General features: G+C 45.1%; 2 protein-coding genes across 3 annotated transcripts in view; one reads left to right on the top strand and one right to left on the bottom strand.

The window, feature by feature from the left end:
* Nucleotides 1–7,209, bottom strand: part of NOAZFP (nucleolar atypical zinc finger) — a 46,156-nt gene extending 38,947 nt beyond the window's left edge. The window contains exons 1-2 of one of the 2 annotated variants that reach the window (XM_085851775.1): nt 7,078–7,209; nt 6,831–6,962 (exon numbers count right to left, since the gene is read on the bottom strand). In XM_085851775.1, coding sequence (XP_085707901.1) covers nt 6,831–6,962; nt 7,078–7,191 — 246 coding nt within the window. In that variant the 5' untranslated portion in view covers nt 7,192–7,209. The remainder of the gene's footprint in view (nt 1–6,830; nt 6,963–7,077) is intronic. The other variant, XM_085851776.1, reaches the window with a different exon arrangement.
* NDUFC2 (NADH:ubiquinone oxidoreductase subunit C2) lies at nt 7,194–15,596 on the top strand. Its single transcript, XM_085851777.1, has 3 exons — nt 7,194–7,431; nt 12,209–12,352; nt 15,343–15,596. The coding sequence occupies exons 1-3, from the start codon at nt 7,293–7,295 to the stop codon at nt 15,390–15,392; spliced, it is 333 nt and encodes a 110-aa protein (XP_085707903.1). The 5' UTR covers nt 7,194–7,292; the 3' UTR covers nt 15,393–15,596.
* Nucleotides 15,597–22,434: the final 6,838 nt, after the last annotated feature.

The following is a 22,434-nucleotide window of genomic DNA, read 5'->3' as shown; positions in this document are numbered from 1 at the left end:
CTGAGTTTGGATAGGAGGTGTTTGTCCTGTAGTTTGAGGGCACACTGCCTCACACGAATGTCAAGTTCGAATGTTGATGCATTACACAAAGCATCTCTTGCTGCACATTTGCCACAGAAGAAGCATGTCTCTGTTGAATGAGTTTCACGTTCAATGCTCTGATGGGTGAACTTGTGGGTTTCTGGATCATCATCATGGTGTGTTTTCCTCTTTTCAGCCCTCTGAAGTTTTGTTATGTTATACTGCAGTCTGCAGGAGTCATGCCATTTGGCTTTGTGAACCCAGAATGCTGCCTCGATGCCCTGACCTTTTGTGACAGTTTTAGTGTTCTTGGCAGGCAACTGATCTTGTCGAATGCTACAAGATACTCAGCTATGGTCCTGTATCCTGCCCCATCTGTGCCACATGCTGAATTATATGGACATGTCAGCATCTCATCTGTGTCTTCCTGACACAGAGCACATTTGTTCCAATCTGTGGTCAGGCACTGTTTACCTGATGAGCTAGGCTCATCAGGGTCCACCACCTTGTATAGTTTGGCCATTGTCCCTATGCACTATGCTACTTTAGAACAGTATCTACGAGTTATAATATGAGAACAGTATGTACTAGTTATACTGTTACGCATCTGGAAACCATTCACATTCACACATACAGTTGACCCAAAGTTTAGTTATTTCGTTAAGTATATGTGGATAGTAAGAATTTCTCCCCCATGTCTAATGGGTTAATTTAATGTGTGCTGCGGGTTTCTTTTATAGTCAGGTTTTTTACATCTTTAAATCTACCAACGCCAACAAAACCCTCACACCACTCCTCCTCCCACTCTGCGGGCAAACGGGTGTTTCAACCGCCCAACCTTTACTTCACATCACGGCACCATAACGCACGTGTTTCTGACTACGGACGTGGGCGGAGCCCCCTCGCCTCGGAGCTCTGACTCCGCCCCATCAAAAAAGAATGTCTCCCCTGTCGACACTGGGGAAGGCACAATGAGCCTCTCTCGGGGGAGGAGCACCGAGACGGCGACACGCCTCTCCTCCAATCGCAGCTGGCCACCACGATACCCGAAAACGCCCTGTCCAATCCAGAGGCGAGTTACCTGAGAGCGGATCCCTCCACCCCGCACGGGGGAGGGATAAGAAGGATTGCAAGCTGTATCAGGGGGGTTCCTTGGTTCCTTGGAGGTCGTTCCTTGCTTCTGGTCTGTTGGGCTCTCCTGGTCGTCGGTCATCGTTCGTGGCTGGCCGGGTCGTTCGTAGGATCCTGGCTGCGCTCGTTGGATTCTGGTTAGTGGGTTCGAGTCCCACCATGGTGGGTTGTGTTGGAGCGCTCGAGCTGGGGATCCCAGTTCCCTTCCACGGACTCCGAGCTCCACAAGTTGGAGTCGGTAAAACCACACGAGGCGGCGAGGTACCCGACCAAACTCTAACCCCCAGCTTGCCTATCTTCCGCGGCTGGAGGGTCTGAATAAAGGCCAGTTTGTGCCATTTATTTTTGGGTGTGCATGTCCGTCTGAGGCTTGCAAGTAAAAGTAAGTAAAAGCAAGTCTTGCAAGTAAAACTGTTAAGTGATTGCCATTGTACATTTGCCTGCATTTATATTCGTGATTAAGTCTACTCTGTGTTTCCCTCCCTATTGCCCCTTGTAAATAAATAACTGTCAAATGTTCCAGTTTTTTGTCTGTTTTCTTTCATTGACCCAGTATGGTTCGGGCTTGAGAAGTAGGGAGGCCGATTGTGCCGTAAATTGTTATTTGGGCCGGCGTGGCTTTGGTAATTCCCGCTCGGTTACACCGGATCAGAGTCAATAACAGCCACTCGGTTCAGACAAAGCCGGCCGAGGGTGTGGCATCCCCGACAGCTAGACCGCGCGGCTAATTAGGTAAATTGGAATCAGACAAAAAGACCCTTACCGAGTGGTCGAAATATTGGCGTCCACGGTCCATTAAGCGACATGTCGACTTTGGAGTTATCCGGAGTGACGACCTTCAATTCCGGGTGTTGGGGGGGGGGGAGACGGCCCAACTGCTCCATCTAGCGGTCGTTCCCCGCCCCTGAACCCGGCACCACCACTCTACCATAAGCTGAAATCTCCAGGAAAATAGGTTGGCTGCCACCACAGTCACAGTCCAGGTCAACTTAAAGCATACAGATTAGGTGTTGTTAATAGGTGTACACAAAAGCTGTACTAACAACATAGATTATCATTGTGATGTTATTATGATGTTCTGTGTGAATATGCAGCAAAATATATGAATACACATAAACATAATTATGAGGTCAGCACACAACTCATCTGAAATGATTCCGGAAATTCCGGAAAATGTGCACAACTCCGCTAATATTTGATGGTTTTACCATTATTTAATTCCCTGAATGCTAGATATACGTAGTTTGGTAGTTGCTAGCATGTTATAAATAGTACCACTGCATTCCACATCCTTGAAAATGTACGATTAGCCACCAGAATCAATATCCTCGCTGGTCTAGAACCTGAGAAACTGGTGAAATAACAACCGGTGGTGGCCATTTTGGAAAATGGCCACCATTTTGGCCACAGGACAATTCTGTGATGGCCCTATAGCTAAATATCTTCCTTAGGGCATGATCTAACAGTGTGCCAAAGTTCATGTTTGTATCATCAAAGGCACAATTCCCCCAAATATTTCACTTGTCTGCCAGACTACTCTCCCTCTTCAGAAATGTACATACTTCATGGCTCAGCCAAACCGTCAACGGTCAACGTCCTGCTCAGCACGCGAGCCAATTCATACAGCACGAACACGAGAATCGTGCAGCCTTCGTCGTGTCGAAAGCAAAAGCGAGATCCTCCGTGTCCTCTGACTAAAGTCCTCTCCTGACCGCATGCGTCCCTTCATAGACTACTGTCCTCCTTTCCGTCCTATCTGATCTGCTCCTCCCATGCCCTCTTCCTCTTCATGCGTCTCACTTCACGCCCATCAATCCTCCGCCTCTGGGGCATGGCTGGCTCACACGAAACTCGAGAAGGCGGGGCTATTGCCCGCTTGTAGTTGTTTTAGGGATGTGTTCCCCCACCTTTATTGCCAATTTTGGAATACAAAAACATAGGGAAAAGTGACATGGGGACAATTACATACTGGGAGAATTATCCCTAATCCCTATCTAATCAACAAGGCACCATCCCCCGTGTGGTGACACGTAACACTTAAGCTCACAGTCTCCCTACTTAGTTGCATCGAGATGTCTCCTACACGTCCATGGGCCAAGCAACTCTATACGCTCCCATCTCTCCTATTAAATTCCTTCATCTTCCCCACAACCAAAAATGTATATATCAATTGTTGCGGCCAGGGTCTAGAAGAGAACGACCGCGAGGTGGGGGGATTTACATCGTTTCCCACCAGACTCCCCGGAATTATAGGCCGTCGCTCACGGATAATTCCGTGACGCGGCGGGTCGCTTAACCGACCGTGGACGCCAATACCTCAACCGCGTGGCATAGGGTCCTCCTGTCTATAACCAAGTTACCTAATTAACCACGCAGTTTCAACTACCGGGGAACAACGCCCTCGGTATGCCTTGCCCAAACCGGATCACTCGACCAACTACCTTTCCGGATCGGATGCAGTCGAGCGGCACTGCCAAGGACGTACCAGCTAGAAGGAACGGATTATCGGGAATAAAGACCCGGCTAAACTTAGATCCGAACCATGCTGGACCAATGGAGGAAAAGACAAAGGCGAGCTGGGAACATTTCTACAATCATTTATTTACAATAGGTGAGGAAAAGCATGTGGCACAGGAAAAAGATTTATTGGTGTGTTACGCAGGGGAAGATGAGAGAGGTGTGGTGCAACAATTATGCAAGCAACTTACAAAAGCGGACACAGTGCAGACTTAACACGAGACTAATAAAAGCAACAATTACAACAATAAAGGTCTTAAACAGGCTTATCTAACTGACAGGTGCCACACACTCAGACAAAATAAACCCAATGAAAAGAAAAGGTCTTCTGCAGCCAGGGCGGGAGGGAGTTGAGGTCACAGTTTAGATTACCTGAGCGTTCTGGGGAAAGGGATGCTCCTTGGTGCGGCACCCGACAAAGGTTGTGTAGTTGGTCCACAGCCGCACGTGTGGAGATCATGTCCGCGAAGGAGCTCGAAAGGGAAAAGAGCAGAGTCCAAGGTGAGGATCAGCAGTAGCAGGACCAGACAGAGGCTTGGTCGAGGTCCTGCGGACGGGAACCGTAGTCAGGCCGTCGAGGAGAGACGTGGGCAGAACCAAGCAGTGGGAACACCTTCGCTTCCAACCAACCCCGACTTCCCCCTTTCAAAACCAAACACTTCGACCTTTCAAATCCACAACCTTCCTTCTTTCTCACTCAAAAACCCCTCACATCCCACAACTCTGTGGATTGTTCCGTGCTTTATAGATCACGGAGTTTGAGGTGGAGCCATGGCGAAGCCGACGTCATTGTCCATCCCGATTGGACCGGGCCTTCATGTGGTCCGCCTTTCTGGGCGGGTTCTCGGCCAGACACTGGTAAGGCCCGCCCACGCCGCGTGTGTCTGGGTTTGGGAAGGTGGATGGTGGTGCAGCTACTGTAACCATCCTTGGGATTCTGCCTCAGAAAACCAGTCTCTGGGTAGGCGCTCGTCACGCTGTGGCCAGCGAAACGAGGGTAACAAGCGAGATGAAGGTACCGTGGTTCAAATAAAAGGGGAAATAAAATAAAAGGGGAAAAATGATTCATAATCCTAACTAAAAGCCCTTCACAACGCACCCCCCCCATGTCTTCCCACTACACACAAGGAAGGAATCTATCTGCACGTATACTAATGGAATAACTGACTTGGGACACCTGTATGTCGTATGCATACGGTTCCGAGAACCGTAACAATATATTTATATATATATATATATATATATATACACAGTACAGTATATACATAAATAAATATATAATCCGCATGACAATTGAAAAGTAGCACAGTCGCCTTTGTGCTGTAAAGGTGGAAAGGGGGAGGAGGGGTGTCAAATGGGGGAAAGGGGGAGGAGGGGTGTCAAATGGGGGAAAAGGGGAGGAGGGGTGTCAAATGGGGGAAAGGGGGAGGAGGGGTGTTAAAGGGGGAAAGGGTGTTAAATTGGGTAAAGGGGGTGGGGTGTTCAGGGGGAAGGATGGGTGTTAAAGGGGGAAATAATTAATGGGGACGGGGAAATAGTTAGTTGAAGGGAATTAAGGAAGGGGAAAATAGAAGGGGGAAAGAGTTAGGGGAGAAGAGTTAAGGGGTGGGGAAGGAGGGGTGATGAAGGGGTGGGGAGAAAGGAGAAGGGTGGGGAGAAAGGAGAAGGGTGGGGGGAAAAGGAGAAGGGTGGGGGGAAAAGGAGAAGGGTGGGGGGAAAAGGAGAAGGGTGGGGGAAAAGGAGAAGGGTGGGGGAAAAGGAGAAGGGTGGGGGGAAAAGGAGAAGGGTGGGGGGAAAAGGAGAAGGGTGGGGGAAAAGGAGAAGGGTGGGGGGAAAAGGAGAAGGGTGGGGGGAAAAGGAGAAGGGTGGGGGGAAAAGGAGAAGGGTGGGGGGGAAAAGGAGAAGGGTGGGGGGAAAAGGAGAAGGGTGGGGGGAAAAGGAGAAGGGTGGGGGAAAAGGAGAAGGGTGGGGGGGAAAAGGAGAAGGGTGGGGGGGAAAAGGAGAAGGGTGGGGGGAAAAGGAGAAGGGTGGGGGAAAAGGAGAAGGGTGGGGGGAAAAGGAGAAGGGTGGGGGGAAAAGGAGAAGGGTGGGGGAAAAGGAGAAGGGTGGGGGGAAAAGGAGAAGGGTGGGGGGAAAAGGAGAAGGGTGGGGGGAAAAGGAGAAGGGTGGGGGGAAAAGGAGAAGGGTGGGGGGAAAAGGAGAAGGGTGGGGGGAAAAGGAGAAGGGTGGGGGGAAAAAGGAGAAGGGTGGGGGGAAAAGGAGAAGGGTGGGGGAAAAGGAGAAGGGTGGGGGGAGAAAAGGAGAAGGGTGGGGGGAAAAGGAGAAGGGTGGGGGGAAAAGGAGAAGGGTGGGGGGAAAAGGAGAAGGGTGGGGGAAAAGGAGAAGGGTGGGGGGAAAAGGAGAAGGGTGGGGGGAAAAGGAGAAGGGTGGGGGGGGAAAAGGAGAAGGGTGGGGGGGGAAAAGGAGAAGGGTGGGGGGAAAAGGAGAAGGGTGGGGGGGAAAAGGAGAAGGGTGGGGGGGAAAGGAGAAGGGTGGGGGGGAAAGGAGAAGGGTGGGGGAAAAGGAGAAGGGTGGGGGAAAAGGAGAAGGGTGGGGGGAAAAGGAGAAGGGTGGGTGGGGGAAAAGGAGAAGGGTGGGGGGAAAAGGAGAAGGGTGGGGGAAAAGGAGAAGGGTGGGGGGGAAAAGGAGAAGGGTGGGGGAAAAGGAGAAGGGTGGGGGAAAAGGAGAAGGGTGGGGGGAAAAGGAGAAGGGTGGGGGGAAAAAGGAGAAGGGTGGGGGAAAAGGAGAAGGGTGGGGGAAAAAGGAGAAGGGTGGGGAAAAGGAGAAGGGTGGGGAAAAAGGAGAAGGGTGGGGAAAAAGGAGAAGGGTGGGGAAAAAGGAGAAGGGTGGGGAAAAAGGAGAAGGGTGGGGAAAAAGGAGGAGGGGGAGAAAGGAGAAGGGGGAGAAAGGAGAAGGGGGGAGAAAGGAGAAGGGAGGGGAGAAAGGGGGAAGAAAGGAGAGAAAGGGGGAAGAAAGGAGAGAAAGAGAAGGGGGAGGAGGAGAAGGGGGAAGAAGAGGGGGGGGAAGGAGTTGAGGGGAGAGCAAGAGTTGAGGGGGGGGGGCGAAAAATATTTTAAAAGCTTTCTCTGAAAACACAACGTCAGCCGATTTCATTCGCTAACCATGATCACATTGCAGGGATGCTTCGCTACATCCACTTGATCTCGATACAAACGTTGTAGTTTCTGTCGTTCTTTTCTGCTTTCTGCTTTCTTTCGCGAGCCCGTCTTTTTCTTTGGCATTTTGAAAATACTCTGACGAAAAATCACCAACACGTAACATTTCCGGTAAAACAAATCTCCACAGCAAACGCTTCTTTCTCGAAGTCAAAACAAACGAGGACTGTAAAATATTATTAGAATCCCTCACCTTTAGCTCATCACCTTCAAAATAAAGGAAAAGAGTCGGACGACGAAAACACCACCCAGCGGTCCCAATACCGAACTCTGTGATTGGTTCACGCGTAGTAATCGAGCTTCCCATTGGCTCATAACTTTCCGATCGTGCGCTGACTGTGGTGCCTTGGAGTGAATCGTCGAAACAGGATTAAATTGCAAGAATTACATTGTCCGATAGTTAACAAAATGGTTTGGTTGTCAAACGAGGCTCGTGATTTACATCCACCAAATCTGTTGAACTTTAACAGTTTATGGCTGGGGGTTGTGTTCTGGGGCGCTGTAGTCGTACAGAACGTTGTCGTCCGCAGGCCGGCGTTTAAATCAGGTACGAATCCTGCACGATGATTCTTTTGCATTATGAAGCACCACGATGTATCGTTTTGATTTCTTTTTTTTTTCTTCACTGTTTGATTCTTATCTGTTTCTAAATCATACCCAAGCATTGTGATGAGATTTGTTAGGGTTAGGGTTTAGGGTTGTTAGGGTTAGGGTTAGGGTTGCTTTGTTGATCTTGGCACGAATCTTGAGGAATAGGTTTTGTATGAAATCTAGGACAGAGTCTTTATTGTTATTGGCAGTGTCTTGAGCAACCCAAGCTCCAGGAACGTTTGTTTATACGATATTAGTAAGCATATACATACATATATATATATATATATATATATATATATATATATATATATATATATATATATATATACATATATACAGTACATACAGTACATATATATGTGTACCCTTGGTGGACAGATTCCAGATGGTCAGAATAGAATGGGAATGTTCACCTTGGACAAGGTGACCAGCAGAATACCACAGGGATAGGTGCAGGGTCCCATCCTTTTTCTCATATTTATAAATGGCCAACCTGACTCTCAACTCGTCTGTTGCCTTCTTTGGTGATGACACAAAGGCATTTGCTGCAGTCTACAATGATGTTGGCATTGAAAAATTGCAGAAAGAAGTGGACTCCCTGTTCGAATGGTTAGAATTATGGCAACTCCCTTTCCAATTCAACCAATCGAAGTGTTAAGTATTGCATTAAGGAAAGAATAATTGAAATGTTAACCATTAAATCAACAAACGAGAAGGGCACTCGGTAGAACCAAGGTGAGCCAATGAAAAAAGCCAAGAATTCACAAGTTTTTGGAAAAGCGATGATAATAGAAAACCTTGAGAAAACCAAGACGCCAAGGTGAACAACGAATAGCCAAGATCTTGTGAATAAAGCCAAGGAGTGGTCGGTCACACTGGAGCGCATACATCCGCCACATAGTGCCTGATCCACGAGAACATATCGGACCCAATAAATTTTTGAAATATCATATATATATATATATATATATATATACTGGTGGATAGTTTTTGGCTCGATCTCTCAATGGTGAAGAATCACTTTACAAATTGAATAAATCTCGGATCCGGATCTTCACCAAAATCGAATCGATTCGTCCTTGCCACGCACCGAACCTGTCCACCAAGTTTCGTCCAAATCCGTCCACAACTTTTTGAGATATTTTGCTATATATCATTTTTAGCCCCATCTCTCAATGGTGAAGAATGGCTTTAAAACATTCTCGTAGTCGGATCCAGATCGAGATATTCACCAAAATCGAATCGGTTCGTCTTGTCACACACCGAACGTGTTCACAAAATTTCGTCCGAATCCGTCAATAACTTTTTTTGAGATATCGTGCTATGTATTAGTTTAGCCCTATCTTTCAATGGTGAAGAATCACTTTAAAATTTCTAGTCGTCGGATGCAGATTCAGATCTTCGTCATTTTCAAACACACAACCTGCCCTCCAAATTTCATCCGGATCCGTCCACAACTTTTTGAGATATCCTGCATACACAGACAGACAGACAGACAGACAGACAGACAGACAGACAGAGTGGGGTGAAAAATATAACCTTCACTTTCAGTAGTAGAGGTAAAAACATGACGACGCCAGCATAAAACCAGCACAAAAGGAAAACAACTTGGGTGTGACTTGGGTATGACTGAAAATCAGTCTGCATACAGGAAGGACATCAAAGGCTAACTTTACACTTGGTGTGATCAAAAATATACTTTCACACATCTGGACAGGAAAACCTTCGCACTTCTCTCGACAACACGAGTGAGACCTAAACCGGAGTCGCTTCTTAGGAAAGATGACGAAGCTTTGGAAAAAAGTTCAAAGAATAGCAACAAAACTCGTCCGTGACGTGAAGAACCTAAGCTATCCAAAGAGACTGAAAGCCTTGAATATCCCATCTCTAAAGTACTTCTTCTTCTTCATTGGTATGCAGCATAAGGCTGTGGGGTAGCAGCATTGGCTGAGTGTGCGAATGTTCCGCTGATGCATTGCCTTCTGCTGGTTATGGCAAGAATTTGGAATTTGTTTAGAGTGCCGGCGATAGCTCGCCTACTCTTTGCGAAGGCAACCTTGGGATCTTTAACGTCCACCAACTAATGCTCGCAGACGGGACACCCATTTAACGTCCATCCGAGGGACGGGCACACGCATTGATGAATCACCCAGCCTGTGAAACACCGAGATGACAGTTTATAGCCGGGTCGGGATTCAAACCCAGGTTAGACAGCATAGAGATGGGTGTGTGTACCTCAAGAGTCTAGCAAGACAATCCCATCAGCTTTTTGAGGTACTAGGTACAGGAGGGAGGAAACTTGCTAATATGCTGCAAATATTTGAGATTATAAGGCAGTTTGATAACATGCCAGAGGATTATTGTTTTTTTTTTTTTCAGCAGACCGCCATGCATCCATACACGAGGACACCAACTCAAACTCTTCAAGAGCAGCTGCAGACAAAAACAGACGAGGAAAAACTCCTTCAGCTGGAGGACGATGACACGTTGGAATCGTCTCCCCAGTGCAATGGTCGAAAGTACGACCATAAATCAGTTTAAATCCAACCTGGAAAAATGCTGGGAGGATTACCCTCTAGAGTACAACCCAACGGCCAACCACAACCAACGTACACGCGAAGGATAGGAACAACAGTTATCAATAGACTGAAGAATCATGGATCAAGTTCAACTTTGACTAAATTAAATGATTACATGACCATCCCCAATGATTCGTCTGTGTCTTGGTGTCTTCTCTGCACTCCTAAACCGCTGGACGGAATGAGTTGAAAGTTGGTGGTTGTACTTGGGGTGTGCCCGGGTATGTTTTACATGTTTAAAAAAAAAACAGAAGAAAGAGTTGGAGGAGCGTTGGGTGGGGACGCAAATTCTGTACATAAATGTAAACTGCGATACTAAATAAGTTTAAAAGTGCTCGTTGTACTATGGGTATACGTGGGAACGTTATACTAAGTTAGGATGGCCACCTTCAACTTGGGCTTGTACTTTTATGTGAAAGTGGGGAATTATCATAAGATAAGTAGTCCGTGATTTATCACACCCGCTTCTGCACCACTGGACAGAATAACTTGAAAACTGAATGTTATCGCAACAAAATAAATCAAACTTCTGGAAGTTAAACAAATCATTTTAAAACACGGCAATTATCTGTGTTGTGGAGTCATGAAAAGTCATGTTGAAGCATGCATGTCTGTTTGTTTGTGGGATGAAATGCATTGAATCATTGTGGTTGTACTTGGGGTGTACGCAGTGCCAGGCAAAGTCATTGCTCGGATAATTCTTGATAGGGTTCGCCACCATCTGCTTGAGCACCAGCGTCCAGAGTAGTCAGGCTTAACACCAAAGAGGTCAACGATTGACCGTATCCTTGCTCTTCGTGTCCTCACCGAACGCAGACGAGAGTTTTGGCAGGGGCTGCTTGCAGCCTATGTTGATCTCTGTAAAGAGTTTGATGCAGTGAATCGGGATGCCCTCTGCAGGATTCATGGTCTTTGTGGAGTTACACCATAACTGATCAATCTGATGTCTCAACTACACTCTGGTACTGAAAGTGCTGTGAGATGTGGTGATACCATCTCTGACTTATTTCCAGTTGTTACTGGAGTTTGTCAGGGGTGTGTACTTGCCCCCACACTTTTCAGTACTTGTATGGACTGGATTTTAGGGAGGATGTCAGAGAGATCAAGTTGCGGTGCATCGTTTGGGAATGTCAAGATCTCTGACATTGATTTCTCAGATGATGCAGTCATCTTTGCGGAGACTCTGGATATCCTTTTGGGAGCCCTCGAGGTGCTGAATGAGGAGTCGGAGCCGCTGGGATTACGGGTTTCCTGGGTCAAAAGTGAGGTCCAGGCTTTCAATGACATCTTGGATGCTGCTATCCTGTCTGTATCCTGTCTGGGTCGGGCCTGGGAGTCATAGACTCACTGGATCATGGGGTGTGGTGCTGCCGGTACCTGTGCAGGATGACGAAAGTCTGAGTATTCAGGTCTTTGGTGCTTCCAGTCTTGCTCGACTGATGCGAGACTTATACTCTGACCAGGTATCTCAGACAGAGACTTAATTCCTTTGGTAAGAGGTCTCTGGAGAATACTTGGCTATCGCTGGTCGGACTTTGTATCCAACGAGCGGTTGCTGAGACTCAAATGAGATTTGTTACCTGCATAGTCCGTGAGTGTCAGCTGTGGCTGTATGGACATGTGGCTCGTTTTCCTGAGGCTGATCCTGCTCACCAGATTCTCTCAGCGAGGGAGCCTCACGAGTGGGGGAGGCCAATGGGCCGACCATGTGCCTCATGGTTGCAGCAGATTGTTCAACATCTCAAGGAGATGGGGATGGGCCATGCATCTGCCTGGGGGAGGGCCAGACGGAGGCCCTTGGAGTATCGGCGGAAAGTGGATGCAGCAACGCGCTGCTTCGGTGCATGCTTCCAGACCTGACCTGATCTGACCTGACCTTGTATTCTCGGGCCTAATGTTGATTTTCATGGATACTTGGTCATCCTAATTTACTAGTATTTAATTAACCGGCTCGTTTTACTCCAAACACTCAGCATTCAAGCCACTTGGGTGTGGCTACCATATTTTGGGTGCGGTCATCCGACTGCTACACGTGGGTGGTTGCAACCCCTGAGCATGCAACTGTACAAAGGCAGTTTCATAGTTCTTTTCATTGTTGTCAAAAGAGTACTTGCCCTTTTACAATTGTCATTCTTGCCTGTGCTGTTTTAGGTATTCACAAACAGTTGCTGCTCTTTACGGCTGGATATGTGTCTGGGTATCACCTGTCAAAGCGGGAAGACTTCATCAATGCCACATTGGCACGAGATGCAAAGGAGTATGTGGGGAGTCATCCTGAAGATTTTCCACAGCCAAGTAAATCTGAGGATGTAGTTTCATTGTCTGCATGCTATTTTTGATACTCGGATTTGCATTTGACTTAATGAAGTTGCCTTTTGCTTGTTTTTTATTGAGTCAAAAGCAGGTTTCTTCAAAACTATGATTATGCTCACGATATAATAGCTGTTGCTGGCGTTATTGCCATCGAGTGACAATCCTCCACTCATGGCTCGCAGACTTCCTCTCCTGTCGCAGTCAACGTGTGGCCCTAAATGGAGTTCTTTCATCCCCTCTTCCTGTGCAGGCTGGAGTTCCTCAAGGTAGCGTTCTGGGCCCTGTTCTTTTTCTGGTTTTCATCAACGATCTCTCGGACTCTCTGGAAAATCCTCTATTTCTCTTTGCCGATGACTCCACCCTCTGCCGTACCATCTGTCATCCCTCAGACCGGCAAGCAGCAGCTTCTTCGCTCACTGCAGATCTGGATAAAATCACAAACTGGTCCAACACGTGGAACATGTCTTTCAATCCAGACAAATCTCACACTCTCACTATGTCTCTTCGAAAGGACCGTTTACAAACCCCCCCATCCACTTTCTCAACAATCCTCTGGAAGAAGTCTTTTCTTTCAAGCTTCTGGGTCTCACTATCTGCCATGACCTTTCCTGGGAAAGTCACATTTCCAACCTTGCCTCAAAAGCCAGTCGCCGACTGGGAATCCTCCGTCGTGCAAAGTCCTTCCTCGGCCCTCTTGAGCTCCTGACCACTTACAAAGCTTTTGTCCGTAGCCTGATGGAGTACTGCTCTCCCCTCTGGGCTGGTGCTCCTGCCTCCCACCTTTCTCGACTTCACGCTGTCGAAACCAGGGCTTTTAAGATCATCGGCATCTCCCGCGATGAAGCTGAGTCTTTGGGCCTCTCACTCAATCACCGCAGGTTGGTCGGTGGTCTTTCTGTCTTCTACCGACTCCTCTCCAGCCTTGCCCCCCCTGCTCTCTCTGCGATTTGTCCCAACCACATTTCCACAGGGCGCTCAAGGTCCGCCAACAACCCCCTTCTGGTAAAACTACCAAAATCACGAATCACTGCTCATCTTCACTCTTTCATTCCTCTTTTTTCCCGCCTTTGGAATAAACTTCCTCACTCTATTCTTTCCCATTCTACCTTCCAGGCTTTCAAAACAGCTGTTCACCACCACCTCTTATCTTCCCCCATCCAAATCCTCGATCTTTTCTACCCCCGATAATCCACCCAAGCCCACTTCCTTCAATTCTCCTGCTTTCCTTCCTGAAAGTCCCTGTAATGTCCATCTCCTCCTCGCCATGTTCCCCGTCCCATCCCCATCCCTCTCCCTTCCACAGTTCAACTGTGTCTGTTCCCCAATGTTTTGTCCCTTCCACTCCCGCCCCTCTTGTCTCATGCCTCCTTGCTGTGAGTTGTGTGTTAGCTCTCATACGAGCCTCAACCAAGGTATACAAAAAAAAAAAAAAATCCACACAGCCATCTCCCAACTTGTTAAAGACTACAGGCATGTCTGTGGTTTTTCTGTCTTCTACCATCTCCTCTCTTGGTTGCCCCCTCCCCCCCTCCCCGTCTGCTATCTGCCCCCCCCCCATATTTCCGCAGGGTGCTCAAGGTCCGCCAGCAACCCCCTTCTGATAAATCTACCAAAATCAAGAATCACTGCTCACCTTCACTCTTTCATTCGTCTTTTTTCCCCGCCGTTGGAAAAAATTTCCACACTCTCTTCTTTACAGTTGTTCACCACCATCTCTTACCTTCTCTCATCCAAAACCTCAATCTTTTCTACTCCCGTTAATCCACCCCAAACCCACCTCCTTCAAATTCCCTGCTTTTCTTCCTGAAAGTCCCTGTAGTGTAAGGACCTGGAAGTCCCTGTAGTGTCCATCTTATTTACCCCGTGTCCCCCACCCCATCCCTCTTCCTGCCACAGATCTCCTAATGTCTCTGTTACCCACTGTTTTGTGCTTCTCTCTCCTGCCCCTACGTTCTGTGTGTTCGCTCAAATACGAGCCTCGATATTGTAAATTTAAAAAAACCGAACACATTAGTTCATAGTCAAAGCGAACATCACAGATATCTTTTACCTTTTTATTTGAGATGGTTTCAAAACATTTTTTGCCGAAACTTGACGTCACTTCAGCTTTGGGATCCGATGACGTCATTGCCGAAGTTCTCAACTATCACCCTCCTGAACTGCAGCCTCCTTTCTTCTGCCCTCTTTAATAGGCCCTTTCTCGCTGGGCCACCTCCCATCCTCATGGAGAATACATATGCAACTATCACCCTTGTACACACTAAGGGCGGGGGGGGGGGGGCAACCCGAATCCTCTTAATAAGAGGCTGTTTTTTAAATCGAAGTAAGGTCATGAAGTTAATAATTGCTGCTGACATAGTGTTCTGTTCTTCTTTTCTATTCACTCCTGGACACTTCACCTTTGATATCCTCTTTGTGCTAACAGCAATGGGTGGACACTAAACAAAAAAAAAAAGTGTCAGCCTCACTAGATACCTCTCAAACATTCCATACCATCTGGTACTCATCCAAGTTCACGAAACCTCCTGTCAAGAGGAGCCAGGGTCCTCTCCCTAACTAACAGGTGCTTTTCACCACGCTCGTCAGCATTGCGTTGCTCTGAATGGCTTACTGCTGTTTGCTTGGAGGCTGGTTTCCTTCAAGGTGTTGCCTTGGGACTTATCATGTTCCTAAATTGGTCCCTTATGTCATCAAGTTGTAAGAAATATGAATATAAAATTGATGAAGAAAAGAAGGAACTTCTTAACTTTTACAAACACCGCTTGTTTGAAAATAGGCATATAGATCTCTCGGGCTATCCTCTGTACATAAGGTGCACCACTCTTATAAAAATGAACACAGAACACCTTTTGCAGAAACGGTAGAAAACGTTTGGCTTCTTTTGTGAGCTTCAGCATCATGAATTGGTATTGATGGCATTTTTTTAGTATACATCATCATCATTGACTGGCATTTTTATTTCCCCATTTCAGTGTCAAGAACATTTGCAGAGCATCTGGAAGGATACAAACGGATTCGGTAAAAGAAGAAATTGTGGCAAATGATATGTTGCAGGGTTCTTCTGAAGATTTTCTGCAAATTGATACTTTGTGTACATTTGGATTTATGAAGTGGTTAACAAATACGTTTCAAAGTTCATGATGATCACACAAGCACGTTTTGTTTAAAATTATCCATAGGTTAAGACTGAACCTTGTTCACCCAAATAAACAACACAAGTATCTGGTTTGTGTTCATGTTTCTTTCAGATAGGAATTTTTTTTTTTTGATTCAAAATCTCGGCTCATGGAAGAGTGAGGTGATAGAGTGTAGAAGGCAACCCACTGAGAGCTGGGCAGTGAGATAACGTGGACTCGACAAGCAAGGAGACGACCAAACAGGAGAGGAGAGGAAAGGAAAGGAAACATTGCAACCTGCAAGTGGATACACACACACCTCTCGCGTGCAGCCTTGAACCTGCTGGTTGCATCATTGGTTAGGGGCACTGCAATGCCACTGATGCAGTGCCCCGATTACCAGTACACTGGTGCTCATTTCACCGACCTCAGAAGGATGACAGGCTGAGTCAACCCCACCTGGTGTGAATTCAACGGTACGATAGGGCTTCAACTCAGGACCCTAGGATCCCAAGCCAGCCACACTAACCGCTACGCAAGAAAATATGGAGAGTGAGTGGAGCGTTAAAGGGGGTTAAGAAAGAAGATCACAAGTATAGAAGGAGCATGAGTGGAGATGATTGCATGCTGCCAACTTGCAGCCATGAGAGGAAGAGTGTGATGATGCATACGGAGGAATGCAGTTCACGAGTGAGAGAAAAAGAGGGGAAAGAAGAGAAGTGGAGAGGAGTCGTGAGCTTGGAATTGGGGGATGTCACACAATGAGGGTTACGGTAAAAACGTGTAAACTGGAATGCCTGTGGAGGGATAGAGGAATGAGAGGGCGAAGGGAGAAAGACGAGAAGTCATTTGGTGGAAAACAGGTCATCAACCAGTCTGTGATGACCCTCTGTGAACTATCCTTTCCCTTCCAGTCTGTCTGATCCCCTCATAATTGTTTTTAAAGTACGGGAAAAGCATCACCAAGTGCTTAATTTTTTTGTTTTTTTATATGAAGTTATTATCCTCACCAAAGGAGAGGGTATTTATTGCATTTGGGTCCGTTTGTCTCTCTGTCTGTCTTTTTGTCATTTGTCTCTTTGTCACAATGTAAGCTACGGACCCCCCCTTGTGGTAACCAGTCTTTCACATTCTCTTTTTAAAACTGAGTACATCTATTAAGTATTACAATTAGAATTTGAGTACGTCTATAAAGTATGTACAATTAGAATGTGAGTACGTCTATAAAGTATGTTCAATTAGAATGTGAGTGTGTCTATAAAGTATGTACAATTAGAATGTGGGTACAATCAGTACATCTATAAAGTATTACAATTAGAATGTGAGTACGTCTATAAAGTATGTACAATTAGAATGTGGGTACGTCTATAAAGTATGTACAATTAGAATGTGGGTATGTCTATAATGTATGTACGTCTATAAAGTATGTACAATTAGAATGTGAGTACGTCTATAAAGTATGTACAATTAGAAGGTGGCTATGTCTTCAAAGTATTACAATTAGAATGTGAGTGTGTCTATAAAGTATGTACAATTAGAATGTGAGTACATCTATAAAGTTTTACAATTAGAATGTGAGTGTGTCTATAAAGTATGTACAATTAGAATGTGAGTACGTACAATTAGAATGTGGGTACAATCAGTACATCCATAAAGTATTACAATTAGAATGTGAGGACAATCAGTACATCTATAAAGTATTACAATTAGAATGTGGGTATGTCTATAATGTATGTACGTCTATAAAGTATGTACAATTAGAAGGTGGCTATGTCTTCAAAGTATTACAATTAGAATGTGAGTACATCTATAAAGTATTACAATTAGAATGTGAGTACGTCTATAAACTATATACAATTAGAATGTGAGTATATCTATAAAGTATTACAATTAGAATGTGAGTATATCTATAAAGTATTACAATTAGAATGTGAGTATATCTATAAAGTATTACAATTAGAATGTGAGTATATCTATAAAGTATTACAATTAGAATGTGAGTACGTCTATAAACTATATACAATTAGAATGTGAGTATATCTATAAAGTATTACAATTAGAATGTGAGTGTGTCTATAAAGTATGTACAATTAGAATGTGAGTACATACAATTAGAATGTGGGTACAATCAGTACATCCATAAAGTATTACAATTAGAATGTGGGGACAATCAGTACATCTATAAAGTATTACAATTACAATGTGAGTACGTCTATAAAGTATGTACAATTAGAATGTGGGCATGTCTATAATGTATGTACAATTAGAATGCGAGTACGTCTATAAAGTATGTACAATTAGAAGGTGGCTATGTCTTCAAAGTATTACAATTAGAATGTGAGTACATCTATAAAGTATTACAATTAGAATGTGAGTACGTCTATAAAGTATATACAATTAGAATGTGAGTACATCTATAAAGTATTACAATTAGAATGTGAGTACATCTATAAAGTATGTACAATTGCAATGTGAGTACATCTATAAAGTATTACAATTAGAATGTGAGTACATCTATAAAGTATGTACAATTACAATGTGAGTACGTCTATAAAGTATGTACAATTAGAAGGTGGGTATGTCTATAAAGTATGTACAATTAGAATGTGGGTATGTCCATAAAGTATTACAGTTAGAATGTGAGTACGTACAATTAGAATGTGGGTATGTCCTTAAAGTATTACAATTAGAATGCGAGTACATCTATAAAGTATGTACAATTCGAATGTGAGTACATCTATAAAGTATTACAATGTGAGTACGTACATAAAGTATGTACAATTAGAATGCAAATATGTGTTCAGAAACACCCAATACAGATACACAAGCTTTGTGTATTTTCACAGTGCGACGCTGTCCTTTGTCAGAGTTGTTTACCATTGCTTGGTAATAATGCACAACACTCTCTTTCAATAAATCACCAAGCCTGCCATGTTAACAGGAGTCATTCCCACATGGTTCAAAGCCTATTCACTGGTAGCGATCCAGAAGGGGTTTGGGTAGCCCCCGATGGATCGCTACTCAGTGCTTGTTGGGAGTTTGCAGTAGCTTCCCTTCCATTGAGCTGAGATGATTCTCCAACTCTTTTGGTATGCAAACACACCCCTTTCTCAGGTACTGGTTTTTTTTTTTAACCGCCGTTGTTGTTTTTACTGCCGGAACCCCTAAAAACGGCAAACACCGCCGTTTTTAGGGGTTCCTGCACATGTGCGCTGAACATTCTGGGGCATTTACATAATTTGAAAAGTCCTGTATTAGACATGATGTTTCTCTGCACTTGTTCATTGTGCTTCGGATACCACACCTGGAGAAATCGATTGATGCAAGCTATTTCACCAAATGGTTTTCCTTCTTTAAGCAGACGCACAATTATATGGCAATCTTCGACTGAAATTATAGCAATTTTGTTTTACTCTAACAGTTAATCCTGAAAGATCTGTATCCTGCGGTACTAAATGTGGCCTTTTAGCTTTGTGGATGTGCCGAGAGGAACACCTGCCAATGAATCATCAATTGGATTTGATTGGTATATTAATGAGATGGATTAGGTGCAACACTTCATGTTGGCTGCTCATGTATAGTTACCTCTGCCACCGAAGGTCGATAGAGGTTATGTTTTCTCCCCTGTCTGTCTTTCAACAGGATATCTCAAACAGTTACGGACTGATTTGATGGATAGGTTGGGTGTGTGACAAGAACGAATTGATTCGATTTTGGTGAAGATCCGAATATGAGAATCTTTTAAGTGATTCTTCACCGTTGAGAGGTAGGGTCAAAAAGGATATACAGGGTGTTCCAAAAAGACCTGGAAAACTTTGGTTGTTAATGTATTTAGAACTACAAACGATACAGCGATACCCTTGGGTTTATATAACACTGAAACTCATACAGTTTTTGTGCACACCGTCAATACAATACACTTCAATGTGAGCTCCGTTTGTCTTGAGCAGGACATCAAGGTGGTACACGGGTTCTTGCCATGTTCGACTCAGTATGTTTGTGTCCACCAGTGCACATGCGGCTGTGATCCGAGAACGACGATCCTGCAGGTTGCCACTTTGGTGTTGTAGACAGCATCTTTGACAAATCCCCACAGAAAAACAATCAAGGGGGGTTATGTCAGGTGATTGTGGGGGCCAGGCGGTTAGTCCGTCTCAGCCAATCCAGTGGCCTGGAAATTTTTCATTTAGAACGGCTCAAAGCTCGAGCGATTTTCTTTTACATTAAACCAGCAGACATGAGAATGAAGAAAACTTTATTAATTTCTATATCACATAAAACAAAGGTTATATTTGGATTATTTGTGGTACTAAATATATTAACAACCAAAGTTGTCCAGGTCTTTTTGGAACACTTCTTCTTCTTTCGGTTGCTCCCGTTCGGGGTCGCCACAGTGGATCATCCGTATGATCCACATAGTGATTTGGCACATGTTTTACGCCGGATGCCCTTCCTGACGCAACCCTGGTCGCCTCTTACAACACCGGGATATGGTACACTTATTTTAACCGGGGTATACACCGGCCCAGTATACTGGTACTCAGTTCGCCGACCTTGGAAGGATGACAGGCTGAGTCAACCCCACCTGGTGTTAATTCTGTTCCCAACAGGATTTAATACAGGACCCGAAGATCCCAATGCCAGCCACCCTAACCACTAAACCAACACCAGGCTTATGGTGAAACTTGGGGGATGAGTTGGTTAGGTGACAAGAACAAACCGATTTGATTTTGGTTCAGGGCCGGATGCAGATCCAGCCTATCGGTGGTATACAAAACATAAACCGTTCAGCCTGTCAGAGGTATGCGCTCTACTGAATGCCGTTCTAGTTTCCTTTGAGTTTATGTGTTGTATACAAAGTCGAGGCTCATGGAAGAGCTACGACTAGTACACTGAACGGATCATGACGCAACAGGACAAAAAGGAACAGGAGAGGGGGTGGGGAAATAGAGGCAAGATACCCTGGAATATGCCCAGGATAGAAGGAAGATACACTTTCTATCCGAGGGAAGGCCTCTCGTGCCGTGACAATACGAAATGAATAGCACAAAACGACGAACGAATTAACATGAAATATTGCATGGGATTAAACAGCAACATTTAGACGAATGACACAACAATAAAACATGCCAAATCCAGTTCAGATGACTCTGCTTTAGTGCGGTGGAATGACAAAGTTGGTCTCTTCTCAAACAAACTAAGCTGTCTTAATATCAACATTGTTTTCATAGAAGAAAACACTCATGAAGCCTTTGAGTAAATATTTGATTCTCATAACATCCATAAATTGTAACTCCTGAATGTGCCCAAGACTTTTGCACAACAATCTTGGGCATTCGACACTGGCATCCTGCACAACTTGTCAAGCTTACTGCCTGCGGCCTGCAAGACCGCCTCCATAATCTAGCTTTCTGACTTCCTCCACTCATGCAGTCAACGTGTTGCTGTCAATGGAACCCTCTCCTCTCTTCTCTCCCATTGGAGGCCAGAGTACCTCAAGACATTACCCTGAGCCCATTCTTGCTGAAGAAAACCCCATTCCTTTTTGCAGATAACTCCACCTCAGTCTCAGCATGTTGCTCCAGAAGGATCGTTAAACGAACACAACTATTTCCATGGTCAGCCACGGGAAGAGGTTTACTTGACTTCCAGCCCTCATCATCAGCTTTCATCTCTCCTGTGCTGACCATGTAGCAAAGTTCGACTCCAAAGCCAGCCGCAGCTCTGTTGTTTCCTCTTCGTCCTTGGAAAGCAAGAACTCTGGCCTCCAAAGGCCTTTGTCTCGAGATCATTGGAGTGATACTCTTTGCTATGAGCTGGTGCCCCATCATCATATCCGTCTCTTCCAGAATATATGGAATCACACTTTCATCATTTCTCATGATGATTCCGAAGTACAAGATCTGTTGCTGTCACATCGCAGGTAGGTCGGTGGTCTCTCTTTTTTGTGAGTTTGTTGGCATTTACCGTCTGTGTCCTTACTCTTCCAGAAGCTGAGCTGTATATTAAAAGGAGTAAAATGTCACGTTACAACCACGGGTTGACAGAATGGCCTAAAGATATGCATACTCACCTTTAGCTGTCTAGCCTGGGTTCAAATCCTGACAGCTACAGTGGGGAGAACAAGTATTTGATACACTGCCGATTTTGCAGGTTTTCTCACTTACAAAGCACGTATAGGTCTGTAATTTTTATCATAGGTACAATTCAACTGTGAAAGACAGAATCTAAAAGAAAAATCCTGAAAATCACATTGTATGATTTTTAAATAATTAATTTGCATTTTATTGCATGAAATAAGTATTTGATCACCTTCCAACCAGGAAGAATTCCGGCTCTCACAGATTTGTTAGTTTTGTCTTTAAGAAGCCCTCCCATTCTCCACTCATTACCTGTATTAACTGCACCTGTTTGAACTCGTTATCTGCATAAAAGACAGCTGTCCACACTCAATCAATCAGACTCCAACCTCTCCACAATGGGCAAGACCAGAGAGTTGTCTTAGGACATCAGGGACAAAATTGTAGACTTGCACAAGGCTGGGATGGGCGACAGGACAATAGGCAAGCAGCTTGGTGAGAATGCAACAACTGTTGGCACAATTATTAGAAAATGGAAGAAGTTCAAGATAACAGTCAATCTCCCTCGGTCTGGGGCTCCATGCAAGATCTCACCTCGTGGAGCCTCAATGATCATGAGAAAGGTGAGGGATCAGCCCAGAACTACATAGCAGGACCTGGTCAATGACCTGAAGAGAGCTGGGACCACAGTATCAAAGAAAACCATAAGTAACACACTACGCAGTCATGGATTAAGATCCTGCAGCGCACGCAAGGTCCCTCTGCTCAAGCCAGCACATGTCCAGGCCCGTCTGAAGTTTGCCAATGACCATCTGGATGATCCAGAGGAGGAATGGGAGAAGGTCATGTGGTATGATGAGACCAAAAC

This window comes from Eptatretus burgeri, chromosome 13, assembly GCF_056783735.1.
Source record: "Eptatretus burgeri isolate ZD-2024b chromosome 13, Ebu_testis_v1, whole genome shotgun sequence".
NCBI lineage: Eukaryota > Metazoa > Chordata > Myxini > Myxiniformes > Myxinidae > Eptatretus > Eptatretus burgeri.
Note: the sequence above shows the minus strand (reverse complement) of the source record. Positions and strands in the feature narration are given on the sequence as shown.